Source organism: Sphaerodactylus townsendi, linkage group LG02, assembly GCF_021028975.2.
Source record: "Sphaerodactylus townsendi isolate TG3544 linkage group LG02, MPM_Stown_v2.3, whole genome shotgun sequence".
Taxonomy (NCBI): domain Eukaryota; kingdom Metazoa; phylum Chordata; class Lepidosauria; order Squamata; family Sphaerodactylidae; genus Sphaerodactylus; species Sphaerodactylus townsendi.
Window position 1 is genome coordinate 84,717,986 of NC_059426.1, and position 25,068 is coordinate 84,743,053.

General features: G+C 38.7%; 1 protein-coding gene across 1 annotated transcript in view; it reads left to right on the forward strand.

Annotated features, from left to right (window-relative positions):
• ABCC8 (ATP binding cassette subfamily C member 8) overlaps positions 1 to 25,068 on the forward strand; it is a 93,320-nt gene that overhangs the window by 45,291 nt on the left and 22,961 nt on the right. Inside the window, 10 exon segments of the mRNA XM_048485350.1 lie at positions 121 to 196; positions 467 to 572; positions 2,690 to 2,725; positions 5,318 to 5,353; positions 7,733 to 7,831; positions 11,252 to 11,336; positions 13,532 to 13,612; positions 18,084 to 18,221; positions 20,244 to 20,369; positions 21,997 to 22,090. Of these exon segments, the coding sequence (XP_048341307.1) occupies positions 121 to 196; positions 467 to 572; positions 2,690 to 2,725; positions 5,318 to 5,353; positions 7,733 to 7,831; positions 11,252 to 11,336; positions 13,532 to 13,612; positions 18,084 to 18,221; positions 20,244 to 20,369; positions 21,997 to 22,090 (877 nt within the window).

Genomic DNA, 25,068 nt, shown 5'->3' on the forward strand with positions numbered 1-25,068 from the left:
GAGAAATGAGATGCCCCTCCCCCAAGTCCTTGCCAGGCTCCCACATGTATTTTAAAAAGAAAACATATATGAAAGTCTGCAACAACATGAATTATTTATCAGTTTGTTTTCTTGCCATAGATCACAAATGGATTTTTCACCTGGACCCCCAAAGGATCTCCAGCATTGTCCAACATTGACATACAAATCCCACAAGGTATTAAAGCAGAAATTACAACACACGCTTATAGCAAAAAGCCCTGATCCAGTACATACAGAAATAAGGCAGCTCTTAACTGTAGATGGTTCTATGTCCATATATATATGAAAACTATATAGACAGCTCCTCCCATTTGTTTTTAAACTGCAAGTAGGAATTCACATTCCTATCTGTTCTCTGAGTTTCTTTTGTTAGGTTATCCTTCACTGAGCACAAACTGGAGCCAATTTCTGTAATAAAAAAACAACATTCTATCTACTGTTACAGGTCAGTTAACAATGATTGTTGGTCAAGTGGGCTGTGGTAAGTCTTCCCTCCTACTAGGGATACTTGGGGAGATGCAGAAGGTATCTGGGAAAATAATTTGGAACAGGTAATTTTGTTTATAGTTTCTACATAATTATAAAAGTACAAAAATACCTGAAGAATAGAGTATGTGAATTAAATAAATGTTGTAGAATTAAATGAAAGTTGTAGATAAACCACATTTATACTGAATATTCATGTAAATATCTCAAGCACATAGCTCTACAAAGTTATCATCATAGTTATGTATTATTGTTACGTGCTCTACTCTGGCCTGCCTTAGGCCATGATCCGGAAACCTAAACTCGTACAGCATACAGCAGCCAGGCTCCTTTCAGGTGCTTCTAGCCAGGAACACATCACATCGGACCTCTGCCAATTTTACTGGCTGCCCATCGAGTTCCAGGTCATGTTGAAAGTGTTGGTTCTAACCTTTAAGGCTATTAGTGGCCTTGGACCTACAGACCTGAGAGACTGCATCACCCCTTATTGCCCCATCAGGTCCCTCTGCTCCTCAGAGGAGAACCTACTGGAAGTCCCTGGCCTGAAAGATATCTGGCTAACCTCAATGAGGGCCAGGGCTTTTACAGCCCTGGCCCCTATGTGCTGGAACAGGTTCCCTAAAGAGATCAGGGCCCTGCGGGACTTACAAAGTTTATGCTGGGCCTGTAAAACGATTATTTCTTATGTTTTATCAGTCAAAAGATCTATTATGTTTTGAATAGCTCAGTTATTCTGCATAAGGTTGAAAGTATTTACATAGCATTATAAAACAAAACTAATTGTTGTTCATATTTATATTTGTCCAGGAAACTGTATATCTAAGGAATTATTGCCTAATTGACAAACCAAGATTTTCCAAACCAATAATTCATAATTCCTTTCTTAGAAAAGAGATTACTTTGAAATAAATGAGATTTTTAGCCCAGTATTGGGCCTAGTTGAAATCCCTTTACTATTTTCCTTGTGCTGACAAGCTAAGGCTCAGTTTAACTATTTCAGCAGGCATTTAAAAAGGGCCAATGTGCAATTCTTTGTGGCTGATGTTATCATTATGAACAGTCTTTAAGTCATGTCACTGGAGCATTCACATGCAACATTTGCAAGTCAAAAATTCATTGTCTGGATGTGAGCTGTGCTAATATGCCAACACTGTACTCAGATACATGCAGTATTTTTTCTGGTTCAGTCCCTGGGTACGGTTGACAGAGTGTGGGAGCTTCATGCTTAGAATTCAGTTACAAGGCATGTAGAGTGCTGGTTCATATTGTGACCATGGTAAACATGAAGGGGAGCATTAAGCAGAGCTGTAGCATCCCGCCCCATAACACCCTCAAAACGCCCTTGCCACACTCCCACAGAAGTGCACACCCAGTGCGTCGCGCACCCCACTATCCCCTTGGAGCTACGCCCCATCCCGCCTCTGGCATTAAACCTCCAATGCAGTGCCAATTTCCACACCTAAAAAGACCCCAAAGAGCCTCCACTGGTCCTGTTGGGAAAAGTTATGTGTGGTATACAAATTAGTGTATCAGTACGCTTTAATTTTCCTTGACTTGGCAAACAGTGGCTACCTGGGACTGTTTCAGGTAGGGGACAACAGGAAGACATAACTATACTCTCTCTACATTTACTGACCTGAATTGAGTTTCCCAGCATCAGGAACTGAGCAGAGATCTTGTCTCTTGACCAGATTTGGGGAAAGATCCAACAAAAATATAACATGTACCATAGATGATGTAGTACAGTCCTCATAGTCCCTGTGAACTTGAATTAAAAGGGATGCCAGCTATGTGGAAACCCACACAGGATTTTTTTAAAAAAATAGCAGGCATCATATTTAAAACAGCTCTAATGAAGACAGATTTTGTGTTCATCCTTTCCTGTACCAGTACTTCAAAACCACAAGAAATTACCTTAACTCAACATTCATATCTGTGCTTAATGCAGTTCACATATAATCAAAAACTCAATAAAGTGATTTATTTGGTGTTAAATAAGACCATAATTGCAGAATGCTAATAAGAACATTTAGTATTAATTATGGTGGTTATGAAGGAGACTGAAATAGATCTGTGAAAAGTGTTTTATAATCATCATATATAATGAGTATAATTATTAATCCTGGGCCAAATTGCTCATATTTATGTACAATTCTTTTTCCAATTTTTATTGGTGATACAGCAGTATTCCTGACAGTGAGACGGGGGAAGATATAAGGTATGGTATAATGTCTTCTTGGTCTTCACTTACCGTATATACTCGCGTATAAGTCGACCCGCATATAAGTCGAGGCACCTAATTTTACCACAAAAAACTGGGAAAACTTATTGACTCGTGTATAAGTCGAGGGTGGGAAATGCAGCAGCTGCTGGTAAATTTCAAAAATAAAAATAGATGCCAATAAAATTACATCAATTGAGGCATCAGTAGGTTAAATGTTTTTGAATATTTATTTCAAAGAAAAACAGTAAACTGGCTCTGTAAGTGGAAAAGAGGGTCAACAAGAACAATATGGTATCAACAATAACTTTAAAAGTACAAAAACCTTAGCTCAACCAGCAACCAAGCTAAAACACAAGAGTTAAAATCCTCCAAAACTGGATTCCTCATCATCATCTGTATGTCCAAATGTAACCCAACTTAGATTTTAAGAGGGATATTATCAGAAATGGAAAATCTACTATTAGCTTCCATTGTAAACAATGGGGGATGGGGCACCCCTTTGGGGGTCAATAACTTTGGATCCCCTGACCCAAACTACACCAAACCTGGCTGGTATCATAAAGAGACTCTCCTGATGAGACCAGCCAGGTTTGGTGAAGTTTGGTTCAGAGGGTCCAAAGTTATGGACCCTCAAAAGGGTAGCCCCATCTACTAATAGCTCCCATTGAAAACAATGGGGAATGGGGGCACCTCATTTGGGGGTCCATAACTTTGGACCTCCTGAACCAAACTTTACCAAACTTGGCTGGTATCATCAGGAGTGCCTTCTGAGGGTACCCTGAAATTTTGGTGCCGCTAGCATACAAACTGCGCCCCCTGCTGGCCGGCAAAGTAAAAACACAAAAAAATTTAATAACCCGCATATAAGTCGAGGGGAGCTTTTTCAGCATTAAAAATGTGCTGAAAAAGTCGACTTATACATGAGTATATACGGTATTTCTTTTTTTTAATGTTGCTAGAAAGAAACAAAGGGGATTTCTGGGCTGTGTGGCCGTGGTCTGGTGGATCTTGTTACTAACGTTTTGCCTGAATCTGTGGCTGGCATCTTCAGAGGGAAGCCTGTTACACACTGTGATACACCTCTGAAGATGCCAGCCACAGATAAAGGCAAAACATTAGGAACAGAATCCACCAGACCACGGCCACACAGTCCTGAAAACCCACCAGAACCAGTTGAATCCGACCGTGAAAGCCTTCAACAAAACAAAGGGGAGTTCAGTTTTGTGAACTCTCTATAAAGTCATCTCACAATTGATTTCCTAAAAGTTTCTGTAGTCACAGCGGTACCAGAAAATGATCAGGGCATTTCAGTTAGTTGCATAAAGAGAATGGAATGACATGGGGGTCAATTAATCTTTGAGTTATCCTATAATATGTTTGATCACCAGAAATTCAATTATTCATGTCACATTTGGCAGCAAGAAACCTTGTAGAATTGGGTATAATTTGTGAGCCAAATAGCCAGGTGAATCTTTTCCCAGGCCGTTATATACTTCTGCTACAATGCCTCTGATTTTCAGATTGTTGTTGAACATTGGTTCCTGATCATGCAACAATCTTATGCAAACACAGATTTTGGTGGAAGCCACATCTGATTGCAGTGACTGAATACCCAGCAAACAAGGCATTCGTAAAATGTTTGCACATGGCTGTAGGCATAGATTTGTTTCCCATTATATTGCAGAGATAACAAATATTTATAATGAAAAAGTGATATGTGAAGTAGGCCAAAGGAGCTTACTTGTAGAGTGAGCGAATACTTTTAAGTATTGTGTGAATGCGCAACTGTTGGCTTGAAAAATCAGTTGGAGAATACTGAGACCACAATGCATAAATGTTCTGGTCAGCTCTGCATACATTGGTAGTTTTTCATCTTTTCCAGGAGATCAGCTTCCTCAGGAAGTGTTAAATATTGCTTACAGTGTAGTATGCAACACAGCATAGCATGGGAAGAGCTGCTTTCCAAAAAAGAGAAAAAAGTCCTCCCTAAAACACAAAGCTCACTTTGCTTCATAGTTGCAAGCTTTCAAAACGTTGGTCTGACTAACAGAATGTAAATGTAAAACCCAACAGGGAATTCATAAATTAGTATTAGGAGTTTTATTAATTATAGATTGCTTTCTGCTTGGTCTAGTCTCTTTAAAACTATCTGATTATAATACATGGAAGATCTGTCTCTGACTTCAATGTAATATGTATTATAATGCCTGTAGTTTGTTTATTTATTTACGCTATTTGCAGTCTGCCTTTCTCACTAGTACTCAAGGTGGATTACACAAAATGAGTTAATGCGATCAACAGGATGGGACATCCAGTAAGCAATGAAATGGGATTTGGGTTATAGAACCAACCAGAAATCTAAAAAACAAAACTGAAGCAAACTATAAATGTTAACATGCCATGTTAGATGATATGAAGTTGCATAGTAGAATCCAACTTACAACATACACAATAGATCAAATATACATCATTATCCATAAAATGTTATATATTACTCATCTGAGCTTTAGAATTTATGCGTTCATAAACTATTTGCTGAAAGTTCACTAAACCATTGATATTTTTTTTCATGTAACTGTTTGGCAGCCAAGAAAGGGAAACTGCTTTTGACACGGAAAACAGGTACTGCATTTTGAAAATGAACTACAAAAACTTTCAGAGGTTTCTATAAATGAAGTGTTCTCACATTGCCTTTCTAAGAATCAGACTTGTTTGTTTTTCTGAACAATACTGTACAGGAAATAAATCAATCCAATTAGGTATCACCTTCATCAGGATTTTATAGATGAATTCCAGTAGGGTAAATTTCAACCTGAGGATATGAACAGATTTGCTTCAGGAGGTACATCTCCGTACATGTATGTGTTCCCCTTGCTGATCCTGGGTTACTACAGCAAGCAAGAGGGAATTTCATGGGTAGGTCATAAGAATGCTTTATTGATAGAATAGTTCCATCTACCTTGAAGGAAGCAGTAATGAAGCCCATACTTAAGCCCTAAGGTACTGTTATTTGATGGGAAGGCAACCATTTGTTCTGTGTGTTCTGAATGGACACTGTGTGGGGGTACATTCTCGTCCTGAGCTGTGGATGAAGATGCAAATCTCCTCTGTAGTGTAGAGTAGTTTTTAAGTGGTCTCACCAGCTGTGGCACATTTTCACCAGCTGTGGCACATCCTTTAGAACCAAGATTTGTCCAGTTACCCATATTCTGATTATATCCTGGGTTAGCTACTACAGTCTTATGTATTTAATGGGGAGGGGTATTAAGATGCATAGAGTTTATTTATATATTTAATTGTATTTGTATGACTGAATTGTGAACCGCCCTGAGCCCTTCGGGGGAGAGCAGTATACAAGTTTAATTAATTAATTAATTAATTAATTAATTACAGTCTGCTCTTAAGATATACCTGAGTGAGAAATTGCCAATTTATCCTGGTTGCTGGGTGGCATCTTCAGAAGGCTTTGATCAGATGAGCATAGTTGTTTTGGTAGAACAGCCAGAGAGTTCTGCAGATTGAGGGTGGTTATAGGTAGAACCTTGAATTGAACCCAGTTACTGATAGGTAACCAGTGAACTGTCTGCAGAACGGGTGGGAATGCAGTAGGACACATAGTGCTCATTAGTGATGAAAACTTCTGTTGGAAATCAAAGGCTCTTAATTCAAGCTTTTAAGGGTTCAACACAAGCAAAGAACCTGCAAGCAGGTGTATGGTCCAGAAAAAGCAGAGTGTAGAATGATATTTCCAGTTGATTGAGGGATTTAAACTGCAGTTCCAAAGTGATAATTTTAGGCCTGTTAGTGAATACATGTTATGATATTTTATTTATTTATTTGTTTGTTGTTTGTTTGTTTATTAGTTCAATTTCTAACCTACCTTTTTCCAACCAGGTTAGGCTCACAGCAGCATACATACATGTTGCAAACATTAATTGCTTTATGCAGCACACATCAGAAAAAAGTATGGCCTCATATGCATTCTTTTTAGTTCAATGTGATGCATAGTTATTTTTTCCTTTAATAGAAAAAGAAGAGTTTGGATTTATATCCCCCCTTTCTGTCCTGTAGGAGACTCAAAGGGGCTTACAATCTCCTTGCCCTTCCCCCCTCACAACAAACACCCTGTGAGGTGGGTAGGGCTGAGAGAGCTCCGAAAAGCTGTGACTAGCCCAAGGTCACCCAGCTGGCGTGTGTGGGAGTGCACAGGCTAATCTGAATTTCCCAGATAAGCCTCCACAGCTCAGGCGGCAGAGCAGGGAATCAAACCTGGTTCATCCAGATTAGAATGCACCTACTCTTAACAATTACGCCACTGCTGCTCCAAACAATATACAAACGAAACTTGTATATTCGTTGGGGATCAATGAAACTGGAAGTTTTCATCTCTAAAAATGCTAAAAATTCAAAATTTTCTTTCTATAATATCTTATTCTGGTGAATCATCCCTATTTTATTGAATCATCTCTTTTAGTCATACAATGGTGCCAGCATGGAGTAGTGGTTAAGAGTGGTGGACTCTAATCTGGAGAACCAGATTTGATTCCCCACTCCTACACATCAGCAGCAAACTCTAATCTGAGTTTGCTTTCCAACTCCTGTACATGAAGCCTGCTGGGTGACCTTGGCCTAGTCACAGTTCTCTTTGAATTCTCTCTGCCCCACTTACCTCACTAGGTGTCTGTTGTGAAGATAGGAAGGAAAGGAGTTTGTAATCTGCTTTGAGACTCCTTGCAAGAGAGAAAGATGGTATTCATAGCAATATGGTGATATGATCTTAACCTGGATCCAGATACCTGGCCATTTCTGAATGAATATCAGTGTTACAATAACTTCCCAATGTTACAATAATTTGAGTGTAGCCTATGAGAAAATCACATGAAAAGAGTTATAATGCCAATGCATTTGTGGTGAGAAGTTATGTGAAACTCATGTCTTTAAAGAAAAACCAACTTACATAGTAAATAATAGTAATGACAGATAAGAACCTTTTCCTTTCAGGAAAAGAGGACCTGTGGCATATGCTTCCCAGAAACCATGGTTACTAAATGCTACTGTGGAAGAGAATATCACTTTTGAGAGTCCCTTCAGTAAACAAAGGTAATATATTTAACTGCCTTCTAAATGCTCTTAAATGCAGTCCATCTTATCAACCTCGAAGTGCACATTACATATTGATACCAGACTCTACTCCTTTCATAGATACATGTGGCAACTGCTGAATGGTTATGTCAGAGGCAACTGTCTCTGAATTAAATAATTTTCTGATGTACTGAATAATGTTAACCAGGTATCCCTCTATTCCTAGTAGGCCTGAGTTAGTTGAAGGTAAGATAGAGCTTTTTCACTGTGCAAACTCAAGAATTATGGCTCTGAGGCAACTGAAAAATATTCCATATGGTTGAAATATCACACACCAATGACTGTGCTCAGCTGCAGCACTGCTTTTGCCTCCACCTGCCTGGCTGTTATGGTGGATCCATCTCCCTGTCTGCCCACCTGCCTGCCTAGCTCAAGTGGCTGGGAGGGCCATGGCTCCTGATCCTTTTCTCCTGCCTGCCTTCAGTGCCACTGCCTCAGGGATTTTCTGCATGGTTTTTTTAAACTCTATCCCCATACAGCTTCAGTTTATTACCTGACTTTTTCATGCATCTTTATTTCTTTGAGTTTTTGTTTGTTTTCTTGTTCCCCCCCACACACACACACACACATTTTTTCCCCAGCTCTTTTGAGAACACTTTTACCCTGAGGTTTTTTTCTGGAAGCTGACTTTGAGTTGATTTTCTCCTAGTGCTTAATGTTTTATGTCCTACTACCTCCAGCCCAATTTTCAATGATTGGACTGTTGTCATTGTTTAACCACTCCTTTCCCCCTCCCCATCCAGATGAGTGATTTTAGTTTTTTTAAAGGCCCTAAAATAGTGCTATAATCCCCAGCTTTCATTTAAAAGAAAAAGAAAAAAAAAGTAAGTCCTTAGCCCTTTCCCTTGCAGAGATGTGCTTTTTCCATGAGGGAAAAGAATAGAGACCTACTAGTACTTTAAAAAATAAAGCTGGAAATTCAAAGAACCTGCTGAAACTATTACTGCAACACTGTAGCATTACAGTGGTGTTTTAAGGCCTTTTTAAAAAGGGGGTGGGGTGTTCTGACACCATCAATAACACCATTTATTACAGCACCCTCCTTTGAAAATTCTCATTATTTAAGCCACACGCAGAAGAAAGTAAACTGACTCCACAACTGTAAAAATACTCAGGGGACAGACATGCAGAAGAACCCTGCCCAAACCAGTTCAAATTCTTGTGGAGCGGGTCTCAAGAAAATCAAGTGTAACTCCCATGGGCAGAAAAGTTCTCTGTGGCAAAGAAGAGGTAGGGACATCTTAAAATAATATGATAAGAGTTCTGTTAGATAAGATCAGTAGTCCATTTAGTCTGGCATCCTGTCTCATGCAGTGACCAACCAGTTACTTTGGGGGGCCAATAACAAGGCACAGAGGCAAAGGAGACCTGTTGCCTCCTATCATTGGATTTTAAGAGGTTGACTACCTCTGAATATGGAGTTTCCCTTCAATCACCATAGCTAGAAGCCACTGATAGGCCTCTCCTCCATAATTATGTAAGAACATAAGAAAGAGCCTGCCGGATCAGACCAGAGTCCATCTAGTCCAGCACTCTGCTACTCGCAGTGGCCCACCAGGTGCCTTTGGGAGCTCACGTGCAGGAGGTGAAAGCAATGGCCTTCTGTTGCTGCTGCTCCCGTCTGCTAGGTCTGCTAGGGCATTTGCAATCTCAGATCAAGGAGGATTAAGATTGGTAGCCATAAATCGACTTCTCCTCCATAAATCTGTCCACACCCCTTTTAAAGCTATCCAGGTTAGTGGCTATTACCACCTCCTGTGGCAGCATATTCCAAACGTCAATTACACGTTGCGTGAAGAAATGTTTCCTTTTATTAGTCCTAATTCTTCCCCCCAGCATTTTCAATGTATGCCCCCTGGTTTTAGTATTGTGAGAAAGAGAGATAAATTTCTCTGTGTCAACATTTTCTACCCCATGCATAATTTTATAGACTTCAATCATATCCACCCTCAGACGTCTCCTCTCCAAACTAAAGAGTCCCAAACGCTGCAGCCTCTCCTCATAAGGAAGGTGCTCCAATCCCTCAATCATCCTCGTTGCCTTTCTCTGCACTTTTTCTATCTCTTCGATATCCTTTTTGAGATGTGCCGACCAGAACTGAACACAGTACTCTAAGTGCGGTTGCACCACGGCTTTATATAAGGGTATGACAATCTTTGCAGTTTTATTATCAATTCCTTTCCTAATTATCCCCAGCATAGAATTTGCCTTTTTCACAGCTGCCATGCATTGAGTTGACATTCCCATGGAACTATCAACTAAGATGCCCAAATTCCTTTCCTGGTCTGTGACTAATAGAGCTGACCCCTGTAACATGTATGTGAAGTTTGGATTTTTTGCCCCTATTTGCATCATTTTACATTTTGCTACATTGAACTGCATTTGCCATTTCTTAGCCCACTCACCTAATTTATCAAGGTCCGCTTGGAGCTGTTCGCAATCCTTTGTATAACCCCCTTTCAAAGCCTTTTATACAATCCTTTGTATAATCACCTTTTAAAGCCACCTATGTCTGTGAATATCACTGCATGCTAGGGCATTAAATTCCACATTTTAATCACTTCTTGTGCAAATAAACATTTTCTTTTGTCTGTCCAGAATCTACTACCCATCAATTTCATTGGATGTCCCTGAGATCTAATATTTTGGAACAGGGAAAAAAGAGTTCTCTCTATTCACTTTCTCTTCCCTGTGTATAATTTTCTAATATCTATCTTGTCCTTCCTTAGTCATCTCTTTTCTAAACGAAGACATCCCAGACTTTTCTCCTGTTGTTCTCCTAGTGTCAGTTCAGGCCCATTCATAAGCGCTAACTGCACAGTGTTTTCCCAGATGTTATTTTAGTGGGCTTTTAAATAAAATGTTCAAATAGTGCAGACAACTCCTGCATCTGGTTTCACTTGTGTATTGTACAGAGATCTCTTTCAGGCAATAAATATAAACACATAAATGCACTGATCCTAGCACACACCACATATATATGTCTGTAACTTCAAATTTCTATAAAATGCTGACAATGTTAAACTTGTGAGTAATGCTTTTCAGATCTCTTGAAGCTTGACCATCTTGAAAGTAGCCATAGGTAGTTTATAGAGGCAAATTCGCATTCTCAGTAATTCAGGATAAAACTCAGCAACAGAACCAGGAAATGCATCTATTTTTAACCTTTGAACATACTCAATAGTGCATAATTAACTTTAAAGATATTTGTTTGGTGAGAACAAAAAAGTTCCCATCAGAACAATTAGTGCTTAGCAAACATACATTTTCCAGCATGTGATTTGTCCAGCTGATTAACTGTGGCTCTTAAAAGCAAGTAAAATGCGCTTGTGAAGCAATCTCCATGTGTATTGAGAATTACTAGTTCTGTTTCCACAGGTACAAAGCAGTAATTGATGCTTGCTCTCTTCAGCCTGATATTGACATTCTTCCTCATGGAGACCAAACCCAGATTGGAGAAAGGGTTAGTGGCTATTTACAAAATGTTAATGTGTCATGTGGTGTTCTTAAATTATTTAATGAAACCAGCTCCTAAAGCAAATGCACTTTCAGATCATTAGTCTGAAATCTTTAAATTTAGTAAACATTATTGCAGATTTAACCAATACAATATCTTTCTAATTACACCCAGTACTCTTGATATTGATGAAATATATGGGTGTACACATACTGAATAAAAATAAGAATTTGTCCTTATCTAGAACTTCCATTTTAAATATATTGAAGCAATTGGCATTAGTAAATGATATGTTGGAATTTTCCAGTATAAATAGGAACGAGCAAATTACTTCTTATCTTAAATTATTTATTTTATTTTTTCACTTTATTTAAGACCTGCTTTTCTTGCTGAGATTCAGGGCAGTTCATACAATGTAAAGTAATGTAATCAGCATCAGCTACCCAGTAAATAATGTCAAAGGGACCAGGATTATGCATGTGTGTTCAGACTTTATTTGATCTAGAACATGCTTTTTGGTGATCCACAATATCTGTAAAACTCTCTTCCAACTCATTTCAAATAAATCAACTTTCTTCCTGTTAGCTTTCTTCATTGTCCAACTTTCACACCTGTACATTGTAGTGGAGAATACTATGGTATGAATTATTTTCATCTTAGTTGCCCATGAAACATCCTTACACTTAAGAATCTCTACTAGCTCTTTCATGGCTGCTGTTCTCAATCTTCATCTGCAGTATTCCTTTCAGTTGATGATGGAGGCAATGGAATAAAAAGTCTTGAACAGTTTCAATTTCAATGTCAACCTTAAAGTTCAGAGAGCAGTAAGCAAGCAGAGGAGTGCAGACTGTAAAAAAAATTGGCACCATAGAGCAGGCATTAGGAGGAGAGAAAGACACAAAGTCCCACCCCATATCTTCCATGACTGGAATACCTTACACATGTATGTAATTCTAATCACTACTGCAGTCAACCAACAAAGTCCAGAACTTGTATGTCCTAACAAGAAAAAAGTTTTCTACTTTGTAAAAGAGAAACCAATACAGCCAAGAGGCTACAATAACAAAAGAATCCAAAACAATATGATAGAAACAATAGAAAATCATGTTGGTTGGTTTGTTTTTGCATCATGAACCATTTATATGGGAAATTTGTTTGGTTTTCATATTAATTATGATAATTTTAAAACACCTAATTTCATAGCTCTCTTCCCCAAAACGGCTTCAGAATGTTTTCTCTCAACCCGAATTTTTCAAAAATCGCTAAACTAGTGGTCTCCGCCCTCTAACCTGGGTTGAAGATATTTCCTGCCTGCTAAGCAAACAAAATCAGGCATAAAACTCTTCATTTCTTTTGCTGGTTTTACGGTTTTTTTCTTTTTTACTGTTTGTACCCACCATTTTGTGTGCTGCAGCAGATTCTTCGTGAAGATTCCACATGGGTTTCCTCTGCTTGTAGCTCATCCACACACGATTTCTATATAAAAAGTAGATAAACAAAATTTGTTTTGCGTAATGTTTTGCTGCCCACGTGTCATTTTTTCTTTTTTTTTGTTTTGAGGGGTATGTCTGTGAAGCTATGATGTCATGATTTCAGAAGCTGCAATATGCACATATTTGTGTCATTGTAGCTTCTCAGACATACCCTTCAAAACAAAAAAGGGAAAACAACATATGCATGAGATCGCTAGGCAAAACAACTTTATTTGGCTGCTTTTTACATGGAAATCACATGAAAATGAGCTGCAAACAGAGGAAACCTGCATGGAAAACCTTCACCAAATGGCAGAGGCACGAAGAATCTGTCCAGCAGCACACAGAATGGTGGGCACTACTCTGAAATTGACCAGAGTTCCATTGGTTAGCATTTGGGGGAAAGATCCATTTTGGCTGGCAATTCTTGTGCTCTTCACACTGTGGGAACACAAGATGCCAAAATGGATCTTTTTAAAACATCTGCAGGATGTTTTTTTTTTCTGCTGTGTGGAAAGGATCTACCATGATCAGGAAAAAAAGAGAATGAAAAACAACCTTGAAAATAAAAATTAATGCCTGAATTTTTGGTACTTTTTGTCTCGTGGACCCATTGCTTTTGATTTTTGTACACCAGATGAAGGTTTATTAAAGCAGTATATGCTGTATAAGTTTTTTCAAAATTACATATTTTGTTTCTACAATTGAATTGTTCTGTATTTTATCTAGGGCATTAATCTTTCTGGAGGTCAGCGCCAGAGGATCAGTGTGGCAAGAGCCCTTTACCAACAAACAAATGTTGTGTTCCTGGTAAGTTGACCACACCTTAAGTCCGCACCCTGCCTGACCTGGAGGAGGAGGAGGAGAGTTTGGATTTATATCCCCCTTTCTCTCCTGTGGGAGACTCAAAGGGGCTTACAATCTCCTTGCCCTTCCCCCCTCACAACAAACACCCTGTGAGGCAGGTGGGGCTGAGAGAGCTCAGAAGAACTGTGATTAGCCCAAGGTCATCCAGCTGGTGTGTCTTAAAGTGTACAGGCTAATCTGAATTCCCCAGATAAGCCTCCACAGCTCAGGCGGCAGAGCAGGGAATCAAACCTGGTTCATCCAGATTAGAGTACACTTGCTCTTAACCACTACACCACTGCTGCTCCTCAGCCCAGGCTAGCCTGATCTTGTCAGTATTTGGGTAGTGAATCATAAAGGAAATCATAAAGGCTGTGATGCAGACGCACTTAATGGCAAACCTGTCCTTCTCTTGCTTTGAAAATCTTATGGGGCTTGTGAAATTCTGCTCTGCTGACACTATATAGCCATCCCCCAACACAGTTCTCATTTTATGTATCTTCACTTTCCAAAATCCACTGCTAGGCAAAGAACAAAAATCATTATAATTATTCCAAAAGTAATGATGGAGAAAGAGACATTAAATGATAGCAAGGAAACAAGAAGAAAAAAATGCTCAGGAATGATCAGCGAGTTTGAAAATAAATACTTTGATCTACAGTGCCAAATGACCTGTTTTACATGTGGATGTTTTTATTTTACTTGTGAGAACTGTTTCTTCTGTGTGTCCTTTCATAGCCAATTTCATTGAAACGAACCTGGTAGGGCAGCTTTGTGTACTTGCTGAACAACAAATTGTTGGATCAGATTGAAAATGTTTATTAATCTGTTCATAAAAATTCCAGGATTGTTAAAAGGAAACAGTCATTCTTCTTTATTCATTAATAAAACAGTGCAAGCAATCTAATTTCAAAACTTCATTGAGACATCTGCAAATCTGAATACAAATTCATTCTGCTTGCATGACTAATGCACACTGTTGTAATTAAGGCTTACAGCCTTCCTACAGCAGAATTTTCATAAGGTCCATATAAAGGTCTGTAGAAGAAGATATTTCACTGACACTTCTATGTTTGTGAAGGGATAAGGATCAATGTTGTAACATTTCATTTCCATAATGTACTAATAAAAATTAGAGTTGCCTTCAAACAGTTATTCAGAAGCTCTGAAAATAGCATTAATTTTTTAAAAAAATTAAAACTTCCAGGAAAATGTCAACATCCCTCAAACACACAATCACACACAGATTCACGTCCAGTAGCACCATAGAGAAGAACTTGATTAGAACTTGATTAGAACAGAGGGAAAATGTTTAGGGGCAGAATATTAGCATATGTCCTAAATAAGAATCCTGTGTCCCTACTTAGCCCTGGGATGTCCATTGTAAACTTGTAAATGAACTCAAGTTCAGCAATCTTACATCTTTGATCCATGTAAGTTAAAATGCTATGTATATTCAAGGCAACAAAGCAATAGAAGAATATATATTTTGTTTTATACAAGTAATGATATTTATTCATTAGAATATATTTTGCGCTTTACTATTGTTTTTTATTTTGAATTACATATACAGTATTTGGGGGTACCACAATCTTTTCAGCACTTCTCACCTCTAAAGGTCTTAATCTGGCCTTGGATCAGAACAGATGTGGCTGTGGTATAGAGATTGGCTGTAGTCAATGGATTATTTGGTGTATTTAGGATGATGGTTGGTAGTATGTAGATAAGTTTGGTTATCAATAACTTTCCAGTATAAAATAGTCCTTATGCTTCTATTAAAGGGGGCTTTTTGCTTCTATTATTGTGTACATTAGTGTCTAGAAAGTATATTTGTTGTGTGGATTGTTTCATGGTCAGGTTGATCATGGGACGGAGGCTGGTGAAATTTCACCAGTGCTTTTTTCCTATGTGTCCAAATGAGGAAAATGTCATCAGTAAATCTCAGGTACAAGATGGAAGCTAAGGGATGAGAGCTGAGGAAGTGCAGCTTCAGGTCATCCACATTTGGTCGTATTATGTTTGCTGTGTACTCAGAAACAATCCAGACATCATTTTTAAAGAAGCTGACTAAGGAGGAACAAGAATCAATCTGCAGGCATTATAACTACCACATTTAAAATTACCTTTCACTATCAGAATTGCTATTTTCCTAGGTCTGAAATCAGATCTAATCACCATATGTCCAATACTTTTTGAACATTTGAATTCTAACAAAGGTAAATCTTGACATCCAGGGATGTCTGCTAGAAATAGCATCTGAAAATAATAAGATTAATCTGCTGGCTTAAATGTGAAAATGAAAAGCCACAAGAAATTCTATTGGGAATTTGACATTCTTCTGTAATAAGGACATTCTTTCAGTAGAGTCAGCTCTCTCATATGCTTCCTTGATAATACGCTAAGAAAAATTCTTATTTAGTAATCTTACTTCCACAATTCAAGCATCTTTTTGTAATCTTTAGCTTGAGTACAGCTCCTTTTGGCTGTTAAAAATAAAACCAAGGGTAAATTACCTTTAAGGTGGTAAAGATGATGGGATTGGAAATGCAAATAGGAATTCCTATTAGTTTGTTTCCTATAATTGTTAACAAACAGTTTATTAGAGTCAATATTTATCAATGTGTCCCAAATAAAGAATTTTTGCAAGGCTGATTTTTCCCTAGAAGGGCTAATAGCAACTTGGTATTCTGATGCTTGGAGAAGCAGCATGGAAAGAGACTTCACCACCACCACACACAGATACACCAAAGTTTGGGCCCATACTAATTCCTTTTTATCTAATAAAGTGTGGTGTAGTGGTTAAGAGCTATGGACTCTAATCTGGAGTACTGGGTTTGATTCCATATTCCTGCATGAACTCTAGACTCTTATCTAGTGGACTTGATTTGTTTTCCCACTCCTACACATGAAGCCTGCTGGGTAACTTTGGACTAGTCCCAATTCTCTCAGAACACTCTCAGCCTGCTTACCTTACAGGGTGCCTGTTGTAGGCAGAGGAAGGGAAAGAGTTTGTTAGCCACTTTGGGGCTTCTTACAGGATAGAAAAGGAGGGTATAAATCCAAACTGCTATTCTACTTTTAAAGAAAATTAAATATGTCTGGTCTAGAAATCCAAATGCTGATCTCTCAAGTCCAAGGTAATAAAGGACAAAATTGTACCACAAGGCTATAGCTTAATGCTGACAAAATAAAGCCTCTAACTGGAGTGCAATAACAACAGACTTTTTACTTATATATTTAATTACAAACTTAAATGGAAATGTACACAAGTTTACAAGTATGTAACAAATCAGCCAGCCATACAAGAACAAAAGGCCGGAAATCTAGACTCAATGCCAAAGTAGTAATGAAACTTCAAGGCTCATCAAACTGAATGGTACTAAGAAACACAACTTGTCAGAATGAAGTGCAATAATCAAAAGGGACTGTGCTCTGCTAGCTTGACTCCTTCTCACAAAGTCCTTATTTTGTCAGCATTAAGCTGTAGCCTTGTGGTACAATTTTGTCCTTTACTACCTTGTGATTGTGTGCCACCTCTTTTGCTCATTATGGTGGGATCTCTCAAATCCAACACCTCTAGTCTTGAAGGTGCATTAAGATTTTGGAGTAGAGCTGACCGTGTGAGGAAGTCAACCACCATAACTCCATTACTGCTAGGGCATATTGAAGTAGCTCCCATGCCACAATGATAATGTGTGAGTCAGGTCCTTTGACATTATTCAGTAATAATAACAACGTTCAACAGGCCGGGTACAGTGGACAGGACATCAAGATACTCATGAGCGTTATTGTTTTACCAGTAAAACTCAACTTACTGCAAGCTATAAAATGTATAAATCAGTTAATCAAATCACAGGAGAATTTTAGGACAATAGTCAAGTAAATATGCAAAATTACATTTTTTGCATTTAATGTAAATATATAATTGCAGAATACGGGTGGGGTGTGTAAAATGGTGTCATCATAGCTAAGTTATGACAACCTATATCCCTGGTGGCGAACCTATGGCATGCATGTCAGAGGCAGCACTCAGCACTCAAGAGGCATTACCTCAGAGTTCGTGATGTGGTGAGGCGGAAAATCATTCATTTATCAAAGTCATTGCTATCTGCTCAAACATGCAGTGGTTCTCCAGAACCTCAGGCAGAGAGCTTTCACATCACCCTTTCAAATGGAGATATCAGGGATTGAAACTGGGGCCTTTTGAATATAAAGGAAATACTTTACCACTGAACCATGGCACCTTCTTTTTTCTTAATAAGAAAATCCAGGCTAATGCTAATAAAGATCATTAGGGAAAATAATTTTTAATAGAAAATGTTTCACTTCTTGATGACTTACTGCTATCTATGATACCCTGAAAATGGTATTTTCCTATTAACTTATGTCAACCCCCCCGTACAAATATATATCACACAACTTTCCCCTTGATTAGGATGATCCATTTTCTGCATTGGATATCCACCTGAGTGATCATCTCATGCAAGAAGGAATCCTGAACATGCTAAGAAATGACAAGAAAACTATTGTTTTGGTCACCCACAAGCTACAATATCTGCCACATGCTGACTGGGTAATTAACCTATTTTTATTTTAGTAAAGAAACAGAAAGCAGGTTGTTAATGTTCACATCATGCTTTTAAACATTTATATCTGTTTATGGGTATGATTCAATAAAAGGTAATCACATTGATTTTCACTGGGAGCAAATTAATCATCCCGAACTTGTACTGAAATCAGTAAGACTAAGGATATATTGTTCCTATCTGCCTGTGGTGCTAGCTTTACCATCTTGGCACATTTATTTTTGAGACTTTGTATTGTCATAGGCTTTAGTAACTACTTTGAAGACACTAGTATAATCTCAGCATGTTATATGCTTTACTCATTGAACCTGAGTTTTAAAAAAAAGATACTCAAGTTTAAAGAGCAAAATATACATGCCAGTCAAGGCTGCCAACCTTCAGGTGGGGAACTGATCTCCAGAATACAGTTACTTTGAAAGAAATTGCAGTTTTGGAGAGTAGACTCCATGGTATTTGGAGAGTAGTCTGGTCCATTTTGCACAGCAAAAATAAATTGTCCTGAACATGCAAAAAAAGGTGACTTGGGAAGGCGCTCTGCATAGCAGTTTTCCCAAGACGTCTTCAGGATGCCTTATTTAAAGTCAAAGCATCTATTTTGAAAACACTTCAAAGTATACATTTTTTCTTTAAGCCACCTGCAAGATACCTTCTGTCTGGCTGTGCAGAGCACAGGAACTCAGAAGCATTTTATTTTTCCTGCCTGACCATTTTGCTCTCTGGTTAGTTTCACCCTTTGCTTATGTCTGACATTTTGTGTGCTGCAGAAGGGATTCACCCTACCTCCATTTGGTGAAGGCTGCCCCAGAACATTTGCTCTGCTCCTGGGCACCTTTTCTGCCCAAAGAGTACATAGTTGTACTCAGCTCATCCTGCCAATTCCAGCAATATAGTTTTCCTTAAATTGTCAATGAGCTATCTTCATAGCTACACAGACATGTATCTAAAAATCTTAGCTGCTCAGAAGACTGGTCTTCCGTCCATTGAAAAGCATTGAGTAGACCTGCCCACTGTGGACTGATTTGAGTGGGAAACAGTCTCTTTTCCAGGGGTGTTGTGTGGTTTCCAGGCTCTTTTCTCCTATGATGTCTTTGCTGTCTGGAAAGCAGAAGCCATCTCTTTTTAAGACATCCCCCAAACATCTTATTTTTGGGTGTGTGGAGTAAAATTAAGAAGTCATCTCTTCTTAAGATGTCCCCCAGAAATCTTTTTTTGTGTTATGTGGGACGGACCTCTATGAACTTCTTCCCTTTCCCAAATTCTATTCTCCCCAGGCTCCACAATTGCTCCCCCCCCCCAATTTTTTTTTCCAATGTAGAGTTGACAACTTTAATTTGATAAAATAAATAAATAAATAATGTTGCTATCAAATGTAAATACCAACCCTCAGTTTTGTGCTCAGCTATTAGAAGAGGAAAGTAGAGGCTTACAGTACAATCAACAGGAGGGAAGATGAAAGAGTACTGGGAGGGGTAAAAGAGCGCAAAATCAGAAAGCAAGTAAGACTTTATGATTGATAGTGAAAGTACTATGCAAATACCATAAATAAATAAAATCCTATAAAGCAGTTTGAAGGTTTATTTTTGTAGATAATTGATAGCTGCCATAAATAGCAGGCTATAGATTTTGATGAATTACTTTTGAATAGAGATTTTTTTTTATTACTTTGTATGATCAACACAACCTATACAATAACTTATCCACAAAATTGCCTTGGCAGAACAGTAATAGGTTATGCTTCTGTGTTAATTTATATGTTATATAATTTATGTTTTAATTTATTCAAAGTCATGGAAATAAATTACTTATAAAGATGGTGAATTGTATTCTTTCAATTATTAGCCATTTTCTGTATAGCCCAGTTAGCTAGATCATGTTACTACCTATAAATAAAGTTCATCTGAAAGTTCTATTAAAATAAAAATGACCTTAGGGCCATAATAAAAATAGAATTAAACTATTAAAATAGAAGAACAGACTTTTTGACAACTTTTTAATTTAAAATGTTCCAGATTATTGCAATGAAGGATGGTACCATTCAAAGAGAGGGTACCCTCAAGGATATTCAGAAATCAGAATCTGAGCTATTTGAACATTGGAAAACGCTAATGAATCGACAGGACCAAGAACTAGAGAAGGTCTGTTTTGTTTTTCTTTCCTGGTGCCGTAAAATAGTGGTTTTATATGTGATGTGTCAATTACAGTTTAAAAATACTAAGGAGTACTATTTCATTCATAGGCCCTTTCCGCACGGGCCATTTACGGCGCCCTGAGGATGGCAAAAACGCCGTCCCCAGGGAGCCGTTCGCACAGGCGGCTCTGCTAAAACGCAGCAGTGCCGACCTGGCTCCCCTCCACCACCCCCAGGGCGGCATTAGCCCGCCTCCAAAAACCTCCCTCCTGGAGGGAGGTTTTTGGAAAACAGCGCGTTCCCGCCGGCACAGTGCGAACGGCACCGCCGGGAAGACGCTGTTTTCCCCGTCCCTCTCCCATTCACCTCATCACCTTCGTCGCTCTACTGGACTGCTGAGACCCTCCCTCGCTGTCCTCCGACCCCTGGAGGTCGGAGGGAAGCTTGGGCGGGTCTTAGGAGTCCCGCGCCGGCCTCTGAGGGGGCTGCTCGCACGCTCCCGTGCGAACGGCCCCCACCCCTCCACCGGCAGAATTCCTGCCGGTGCAGAGGCGCCCTTTCCGCAGTGCGGAAAGGGCCATATAGTAAGAAAATGTTTTATCCTGCGATGTAGAATTTAAATTTACTGTCCACAAAAAGTTCTTGCACAAAAATTATGGATTACATTTAGCAACTTTTTGCAGAAGAAATTGTCTATATCAATGGAAAGTTTTTTCTGTCAGTAGCTAAGTGGAGTTGTTAATACAACCTGATGAAAGTAAGCTATTCATAGTAAGAGTTTGTTGCATATGTACAGCTATTTTGGTTCTTCAGAACAGCATTGAAGGGAGACAGGAGCCTCTCAACCTCCCTCCCCTGCCCCTCCCCCACACACTGCAAACTCCAACAGGATTGGGGCTCATGGCATTTTTAATACTACAAAAGGGTCTAAAATGGTGCCATGTCCCCATGGTGAATTTGGGGACATGGTATCATCTAGTTTAGCTCTATGATACCATATCAATGAATCTCAATAAATTAAAGCATACAGAAAAAGATGGACTAGAAGCTTGCCTGTTGGGCCTTTAATCAGCCAGTCATTAGTTAGGAAAGTTTTAATTTGGTCTTACTTTTAAAAAGTATCCAATGTCTTTTACATTTAGGTATTGCAAATCTAATCATTAATGACTAATGTAGACAAAATGGTAGCTCTACTATTAATTTGGTTTTAAAGATGTAGTAGCCATAGAAACAAATTCCTTCTCAGACTATTCTCCTCCATGTGAGAATTCTCCAACTCCCTTTATAATATTTAGATGTTACATCTCTTGGTTCTTTTCAACATAAATGATACAAGACCAGTGATACGTCAAATCCACATACTGCTACCAATCCCTTAATCCCATGGTCTTGATGACATTATTTTGTACAAGTCTCCAGTGATGGCTTGATCTCATATTCCAAGAGCCATAGATGCATGCATAACTAGAAAATTCATAATTCTTGTCTGTTAAATGCAGTTGGATCACTTAGAAAGCAATCCTAGTCACATCTATTAACGGAGGTTTACTCCTTCATAGGATTGTTTCATCTCTGATAACAAATTAATCTGGGACAGAATTTTTTCATCAGCCATTTAATTGTCTTGCTTTTAGGAAACCTTAATTGAACAAAAAACTGTATTTGATAAGAATCTCCAAAGGACAATGCATTCTCAAGAGACTCTACTCCAAGATGATGAAGATGAAGGTGAACTGGTGCTCACAAAAAGTACTATTCTGATTCAATTCAATGCTTCAGAACCTCAACATTTTAGAGATCCCATGACAAAAAGTATGGCATAGCAGTCACGGAGTATGATTGCAAAATGATTCATATTATGGATGGGATTTAAATTATATGACTGATTTGCTTTTCTGATAACATCCTATTTTGCATGCGAGAATGTTGACTTTATACTTTGTTTATAACCTATTCTTCTTGTGGAGACCTCAGAATGAAGTGTATGAAATCCTTCAGTGGGTTTTCTGTCTAGGCACTAGCCAGGCTCACATCTGTTCCATCACTTGTAAGAGAAATTTTGCTACTTTTTCTAAGAGCATGACATCTGTATTATTTAACAGAAACCCCACAACAAAATTGTCAGAGTCTCTTACATATTTGTCTAGGGCCAGCCAAGGAGAGAGATTCTTGATACCCACATATCTCAGATAGTCGAGTATAATGTGAGCAAAAGTCTCCATTTGATTTTTGCAATGTGGACAACCCCAATCCTGGAGATGGATAGATAAATAGCGACCCTTCGTAATGGCAGATGGGAAAGTATTGCATCTGGCCCTTATAATAATCCATCTATATTGGGGTTCAGTTAATAGTTCAAGATATTTGGCTATGTGCCCCTGTTCAAGTATTATTCCAAGAGAATGATTTATTTGCTTGCCCCAATAAGAGATGGTATTCCTGCTTTATAAGTCTGCTTTTTGAGGTTCGGAATATCTCGTTTGGTGACAACATACAGAGATCTTAAAATAATAAACCTAGAGAGCAAATTTTTGATTTGAGTAGTTGATACCATTCAGATGCAAATAGGTCTGGGAGCGCAGTATGTATAAAGCTATGCTAATCAGTTGAAACATAAATTGATCCAATACTTGAATGTATTCAGCCATGTTCTACTTTCAAGTAGGTTCTGGCCAGTTTCTAAGCATAGTACAACATATGATGCAGAGTGTGGTAACCTGAGAATTTTATAGAGGAAGCCAGATTGTATTTGTTCAATGGCATTGTTCCATGCAACTATCCATAAAGGAACTCCATAGAGAAGTTACTGAACTACCTTAGAATTGAAAATCTTTAGAGTCGCTGGGATATATCCTCTTCCCTTAGTATGAATTTTTTTATCACCGCTGACACAGTGTGATAACTTCCTTTAATGGCAATGTCTCTATGCCTGGCCCAAGTGGCTTTATGATGAAAAGTTGGGCCTAAGTATTTAAAAGATTTGGAGTGGTCAACCTTAATCCCATTAATAAGCCATCTAGAAGTCTTAAATACATTGGGGAAAAAAACTTTGAGACCCATTTGAGACCTAGAGATCAGTATCACATCACCAGCATAAAGTAGAAGTGGTATGTTTGCAAGAACTGGTCTATGTGAGATGACATTTGGCAATACACATACCAAACCATTAATAAATACATTAAACAGGACTGGAGCCAATACACATCCCTGCTTAACACCTTTAACAACTGGTATCTTTCCCTGGGGAGGGCAGGAGCCAGCCTGGACAAAGGCCAGGGAACGGGGGACGGGGTTCAGCCAAGCGCTGCATGCACCTCCCCCCCCCCGCCTTCGTTCAGGCCACCTCCTGCCCTCCCCAGGGCCTGATAAGTGCAGGAGGCAGCCTAAACAAAGGCTGGGGGGATGGGGCCAAGTGCTGCAGTGGCAGGCCAGGCCAGGAGCTGGCCTGGTGCCGCAGCCTTCCCCCCTTGCGAATGGTGGGATTACAACTGGTTAGCTACCGGTTGTACTGAACTGGTTCGAACCTGCTGAATCCCACCACTGTAAATAATCCAAACTAATATGCTGATATATAGTACTTCTGGTTGCCACAATTACAGAGTGTACCAGAAGACATTAAACTCAAGCAACATGGAAACCTATTTTTATACTGTGTGTGTTAAGTTCCAAGCATTATTGTCTTTTTTAGTGACTCTTGTCTTACAATGAGACCAAAGCACAATAGCCTCAATTTAGTCATTTTAGCTTCTAGGGACAGTTCAGGCTTTGCTTGATCTAGAGCCCATTTATTTGTGGGCGGGAGGGGGGTGGCAGTCCACGTTATCCATAACACTTTCTTCCAGTACCACATTTTAAAGGAATCTACATTGTTCCTGTCAGCTTTGTTCACATCCATACATAGTAATAAAGAATACTATGGCAGGAATAAACTTGATCTGGTTGCCAGTGACATATTGGCACTCTTAAGAATCATTTTTAGTTCCTTCTTGAGTGTCCTTTCTAGTCTCAGTCTCCTTCTGATTTTTTGGTTGTATTCTCCCTTTTGGTTGATGATGCAGCCAAAAAACAGAAAGTCTTCCACAATTTCAATTGCCTGAGTAAAAACTGAGTAATCCTCCAGTAGTCATTACTTTTGTCTCCTTGATGTTCAGCTGTAGTCCTTTTTCCTTTAGCTTTCACCAGTAGTTGTTTCAAGTCTTTGCTGTATTCTGCCAGTAATTTAATATCACGGCATGTCTCAAATTCTTAATGTCCCCCCCACCCAATTTTCACTCCACCTTTATCTAAATCTAATCCAGATTTCCTTGTGATATGATCTGCACACAGGTTGAAGAGACAGGGAGATGAAATGCATCCTTGTCTGACACCTTTGCCAACTGGAAACCATTTGTTTCTCCATATTTACTGTCTTGTACAGAGTACAGGTTGCGCATCAAAACAATCCAATGCTGTGGCAACCCATTTCCTTTAAAACCAGCCATAGTTTTTCATGACCCATATAGTCAAAAGCTTCCCTGTACTATATGAAACACAACTGATTTTTTTCTGAAATTCTCTCATATGATCCAGTAACCAATGTAAATTGACAATATGATCTCTAGTGATTCTTCCTTTTCTGAATCTAGCTTGAACATCTGGCATTTCTTGTTCCATATATGGTAAAAAAACATTGACAATATTGACAAGGCAATATTGCTCAAACATTG